This window comes from Festucalex cinctus, chromosome 6 (assembly GCF_051991245.1).
Source record: "Festucalex cinctus isolate MCC-2025b chromosome 6, RoL_Fcin_1.0, whole genome shotgun sequence".
NCBI classification, from domain to species: domain Eukaryota; kingdom Metazoa; phylum Chordata; class Actinopteri; order Syngnathiformes; family Syngnathidae; genus Festucalex; species Festucalex cinctus.
The window spans coordinates 11,994,820-11,996,629 of NC_135416.1; the positions used below are offsets into that span (position 1 = coordinate 11,994,820).

Below are 1,810 nucleotides of genomic sequence, written 5' to 3' on the forward strand. Positions count from 1 at the left end.
CATGAATCTGTATTGCATCCTCACCTCAAGTGGTGTGCAATGCAATCAGCACTGACTTACCCCTGACAGCGTTATGTGACACGAGTTCTGGTCCCGTTTTGGTCGAGAGGAAAGTAGTCCGGCAAGTTGGCTGGGGTCACGGAAATAAAGCGTTTTTCTTCTAAACACAATTTGTGTTCAAAAGAGTGAAACATTTGCATCACAAAACGTCGCCCTAGAAAGAATTCAGACTCCATTACCGCTGGGCACTACTTTTCTGTTCATTTGTATCACTGCGCGGCGCGCTGCATGCAGCTGATAGACGCACACTAATCTACAAATTGTTTGTGTTTTTATCCAGACATGAGACACACTCTCTCTGGTGTAGACTAGTGTTGTGTCACTGTACCTCCATTCCGACAGGGGGCGCTCTAATCCCAAGTCTGCAGCTGTTGTACAACTTGTTTAGTATTTTGCAACCTAAGAAGATTAAATATGAGGAATGTGAAGGGCCACAGGGAGACTTTGCAAGCTGAATCATTCCAAATATTCCTGTCTTGAGCTGAAAGTCAAGTTGTTTGCACATGTGAGTGTTGAAGAAAGATGAAGCTTCTGCTGGCAGTTGCTCTCATTGTGCTCTTTTCATGTAAGTTGAGAAAAGTTTGTTTTACTTTATTTTGTTGTAATATTTGACACTGTTGTTTTGAGATGTGATGGTGTTTTGTGGGTGTTGACAGGGCTGTACAGGGCCTGGATTTCCAACAGCACCGTGCATTCAACCCCATGTGAGGTACGTAGAAAAAATGTTTGGCCTCCATGTGTAGTGTTGATGTCTTGACTGTGATTACCAACCTTTGCGGATCCACTGAAAATACGTTTTAGTGTGGATACTGCCTTCATTTCTTCACTGACATGCTTGTCCCATTCGTCATGAACATTGTCAGTACGCAGTTACTTGTAAATCAGTTAGTAATAAGTAAATAATTTGGTTTTGTTTTTTTCCTGCAGGGAGCTTCAGTGAGCGAGACAGTGGTGTCCCTCCTCTTATGTCCGCTGTCTCTCTACTCCAGCCTGACGTCCGCTCTGGTCCGACTGGTCCTTTCTGTCCCGCCGCTGGTCTTCAGCGCCGTTCGGCACACGGTGACGCTGCTGGTGGCGACGCCCATGTGCGTGCTCAGCCTCTTCATGTCGCTGCTGCTCACCTGTGTGTGCGCGGGCCTCTACCTGCTGCACGTGGTTTTGGTCGGGGGCATGGCCATTTGGGCACTCACGCAGGAGCCCGGTCATGAGAAGGTCAAGCATCAGGGGAAGAAGCGACTGAGAATGTTTGGTTGGGTGAAGTCAACCTAGATTTTTTTTTTTTTTTTTTACTTGCAATAAAAACACCTCACTTACTGCCTTTGCCTTCGTTTACTTAATCAGCATCCTACCTGATTTATTAGCTCCATAGACTCTCTGTTTAAATTGGCTCTAGTCTGTAACAAACCTAACCTAAATGAGGGTGAAAATATGATCTGCTTGTGCCTAAAGCCGCCAGTTGTCCACTTATGGCTCTCTTTCAGTCTCCCTCTCCAGCTCTTTCAACGAGCACCCCCAATTATGTGCGGATTGTTTCCCTGCTTTCTCATCATTAGCCTTGTCTGTCATATGGAGATGAACGGACGTGAGAAAATAAGAACAAGGGTTCTTTTTTTTTCTTTCTTTTTATGCATTCAAATGTTTTGTTTTTGTGCACACAAAACAAGCCGAAAAACTAATAAAGCGAGTTAACGGCCAGAGAAACTACTGTGGAGACGTTGCAAAGACTATTCGCTTAATTCAAAGTGGCAAA

The 1,810-nt window shown here is 44.9% G+C and overlaps 1 protein-coding gene across 1 annotated transcript; it reads left to right on the forward strand.

The window, feature by feature from the left end:
- The first annotated feature begins 344 nt into the window (after positions 1 to 344).
- Positions 345 to 1,374, forward strand: LOC144021020 (uncharacterized). The gene is made up of 3 exons (XM_077524997.1): positions 345 to 625; positions 717 to 769; positions 988 to 1,374. The coding sequence occupies exons 1-3, from the start codon at positions 583 to 585 to the stop codon at positions 1,327 to 1,329; spliced, it is 438 nt and encodes a 145-aa protein (XP_077381123.1). The 5' UTR covers positions 345 to 582; the 3' UTR covers positions 1,330 to 1,374.
- The last annotated feature ends 436 nt before the right edge of the window (positions 1,375 to 1,810 follow it).

Bases quoted from the DNA above. Each gene is read 5' to 3' on its own strand.
- LOC144021020 (XM_077524997.1), top strand. From the start codon at position 583: ATGAAGCTTCTGCTGGCAGTTGCTCTCATTGTGCTCTTTTCAT. The intron at 626-716 runs GTAAGTTGAGAA...GGGTGTTGACAG, and splicing joins TCTCATTGTGCTCTTTTCAT to GGCTGTACAGGGCCTGGATT. The intron at 770-987 runs GTACGTAGAAAA...TTTTTCCTGCAG, and splicing joins TGCATTCAACCCCATGTGAG to GGAGCTTCAGTGAGCGAGAC.